Source organism: Prunus persica, chromosome G8 (assembly GCF_000346465.2).
Source record: "Prunus persica cultivar Lovell chromosome G8, Prunus_persica_NCBIv2, whole genome shotgun sequence".
NCBI lineage: Eukaryota > Viridiplantae > Streptophyta > Magnoliopsida > Rosales > Rosaceae > Prunus > Prunus persica.
The window spans coordinates 7701007-7704773 of NC_034016.1; the positions used below are offsets into that span (position 1 = coordinate 7701007).

The window sequence follows — 3767 nt, forward strand, 5'->3', positions numbered from 1 at the left end:
TTAGAGTGTAAGAACAAGCAATGCCTCATAAATGAAAGGAAAGAAGATAAGGAAAATACATAACCAAAGGTTAAAGTTCAGAAAAACTCCCCTTTGAAGCGATTAGGACGCGAGCAGGCTTCCTTGCACGTTCTATCTTCTCCTTGTCACCTTGGGTTGCTTCCCAAAAAGCGCTAAGTTTCATGTCTTTAGCAGGTCATCCAAACTTTGGTGAGCTTTAAGAGAGTGGTGGAGGCTCCTTGAGTTCTTGAGACTTAATATTGGCATCGAAGTTGGCATCAAAGTAAGGTTTCAACCGATGTCCGTTCACCTTGAAGGTGCTGTCATCCTTAATGTTTTGAATCTTCACTGCACCATGATCAAACACATTAGTAATAACAAAATGGCCAATCCACCGAGAACGAAGTTTACCTGGGACAAGCTTTAGTCGTGAATTGGATAAGAGAACCTTATGCCCTTTCTCAAACGTCTTCCTCAGAATTTTCTTGTCATGATATTGCTTTGTTTTCTCATTGTAAAGCTTAGTGTTCTCATACGCTTCATGTTGCAACTCCTCTAGCTCATTGAGTTGAAGCCTCCTCTTCTCACCAGCAACTTTCATATCAAAATTGAAGGCCTTGATTGCCCAATAAGCCCTGTGCTCAAGCTCCACTGGTAAGTGACAAGGTTTACCGAAAACAAGTCTATACGGAGACATACCTATAGGGGTCTTATAAGCAGTCCTATAAGCCCACAGTGCATCATCCAAATACTACTACAAAAAGTGAAAAAGACGACCAGAAAACAACGACGGTCTAAGTGAAAACCGTCGTGGTTTTTAAAAAGACGACGGTTCTAAAAACACCGTCGTGTAATAGAACCTTAGATAACTAAAAAATGGAGATTCAAATGGCTGTTCAAAAACAACGACGTACCTAATTAAACAACCGACGTCTATTTGAAACAGATTTCCGCAGTGTAAAATCAATGCCAACAAAGAACGGCAGAAGTTATGAATCGACCGACGTAGAAAGTAAAGACGACGATTTCAATAAAAACTGCCGTTTTTACTCATAAAATAACACGACGAGGTTTTCGTATAAGACGCCGTATAATTACAAACAAATCCACGGCTTTAAAATACAAAATATCGCCGTATTAAATTAATGTACAACGACGGAAAATATAAATATATCGACGTCATTATCGTATAGTTCTACGACGTTATCTTTAAATCGTACTATAAAATTTAACGTCGTATTTATTCATTTTATACGTCGTACCTTTAATTTAAACGTCGTCTTAATAAGAATTTTTGTTAACAATTTTTTTCTTTGATTTTCTATCCTACGTCGATAGATCTACTTAATGACAAGAATTGAAATAACCACGACGGTTTATATAGAAAACCGCCGACATAATCAGATTTTTCTGAGATCCCAAGGGTTACGAAATCTTACCAGATGGAACTCTGTTCCACATCATAATCTTAACAGATGACACAGATTTGCAATCAGAGAGACAATTTTTTGGAAGTTGATGATGTGTGTGCGTTTGTGTATCTACAAATATTATACCTCACGTCGTTGCAAATTTGCAATCAGAGAGACAATTTTCAACGACGGTTATATTATACCTAACGACGTTTAAAAAACAAATCAACGTCGCTAAACAAATATATTACGTCGTCTTAGTCTCACATAGGCAGATCAGGCCGTAAGGCAGTATCTTGGAAAACTCTGTCAGGCACACCAAAGCAACCCAGCAGTGTCGAAGGCGGGTATTATGTGATGCGCTTCATGAGGGACATCATCATGGATCCTTCCTTGGGGTTTGAGAAGAAGGTAAGAAGAAATTACCTTCATACATTTTACGTCGTTTTTTGTATTATCAACGACGGTCATGTAAAATTACCGTCGTTGAATAGATATAGTACGTCGGTTATGAAAAATATTGTCGTCTGTGATTGAATTTCTTTTTATTTATAAACCCTAATAGTCATTGTTTATGCAGTATGCCAAGGGAAAACAGGAAGCGCCATACCCCCAAGAAGCAATTGATGAAGTCCGGAATGAATGGGCAGAGTTTGTTTGCCTTCACCTGGAATAGGGGAATTATTGAACACTTGATATTTATGTATAATGTACAAATTTTGTCTATAATATATAATGTAAAAATTTGTTGAGGTTTTCTTAAATTAAAAAAAAAACAAACATACAAATTGCGTAACCGACGTGTAATACTTTTCCAACGACCTAATAAAGTCAAAAACCGTCGTTTTTTGTTGTTTCGTTTTAAACAAATACGACGTAAAAGGATATTTAGACGACGTTCTTTGAACAATTGAGTCGTTTATGGTTTACAACGTCTTCAATTTCTTAAGGGTTCAGGGTAGTACTTTGTAACGACAGCGGTTAAGTCGTGGAATATATATTTTACGTCGGATAGTTAAATATCCGCCATGGTTTCTCATTTAAACGACGTCATTTTAACAACTTAGTCTTCTATTACAATTTACAACGTCTACAATTTATTAACACCGACGTGGTTTGTTGTTGTGATAAGAATATTTTATTATTTTTATATCAAAATATTCAAAATAAATTTAAAATAAATCAGAAAAATGCAAAGTCAACTCCTATGAAGTCATTGATATATTTTCTTCCCCCTAAACCTTGAAAAAATTCATTTTGAATAACAAAAATTTAAAATGACCATCCAAAACAAAATTGTTTTGATGAGTCATAAAATCACTTCTAGTTTTATGGTTTAGGGTTTAGAGTCTAGGGTTTAGAGATTAGGGTTGTTATTTATTGGGGTTTATTTTTAAAGTATAATTTTTGGGTAGTCTAGGGTATATATTAGGCTGTAAAACCATAAACCCTTTTATAAACTTAATTTTTAAAATTATATAATTTAGTTTTAAGGGTTTAGGGTATTAATTGTTAACGACGGTGGTTGAGTCGTGGAATACATATGTTACGTCGTGCAGTAAAATATCCGACATGGTTTCTACTTTAAACGACGTCATTTTAATATGTAAGTCGTCTATTATAATTTACAACGTTTTCAATTTCTTAACTCCGACGTGGTTTTTCAGTCGTCTTTATATCAAAATATTCAAAATAAATTTAAAATTAATCTGAAAAATGAAGCGTCAAAATAAACGGCGTTACGTTCAGTGTTTCCGTCGTGGAATATTACATTTACGTCGGTTCTTGTAGAACTTTCGCCATGGTTTTTCTTTCGACGTTTTAAAGAGCGCGCGCTCTAAAAATTTTCGCGTGCCCTAAATTTTTTTATATTTGGCTCTTATTCTTATACTTCTAACCCTGAACCCTAAAATTTTCAGATTTCGCGCAACATAACATTCGCTCTCTCACTTCTGCTCTAATTAAAAGTTGCACTCTCCAGGCTCCGTCGAATCTGTGAGCTCGTCCAACTTGTAAGTACAAACCCTATCTTCCCCTTGTAAATTCATTGAATGATATTAGGTTGTTTTGTTAAAGAGTTTTAGGTATATGCTTTGCGATCTGTTAATAATGTGCTTATAGGTATGGGTTCATGGATTTTCTGTTTAATGGGTTCATGGATTACATTATCTGTTATGTTGAATTGGGAATGGATTTAATTTTGTCGGATCTTTTAATCACCCTATGTTATGTTGAATTGGGAATGGATTTATTGTTTTCATGCTTGGTTTCATGTATATGTTGGTTTCTTGCTTGGTTTCATATATATGTTGTGTTCTTAATGAGTTTTGGGTTCTTGAAAATAAACTGAGACAC

General features: G+C 35.0%; 1 protein-coding gene across 1 annotated transcript; it reads right to left on the reverse strand.

The window, feature by feature from the left end:
• Nucleotides 218-697, reverse strand: LOC109950816. Its single transcript, XM_020570950.1, has one exon. The coding sequence runs from the start codon at nt 695-697 to the stop codon at nt 218-220; it is 480 nt and encodes a 159-aa protein (XP_020426539.1).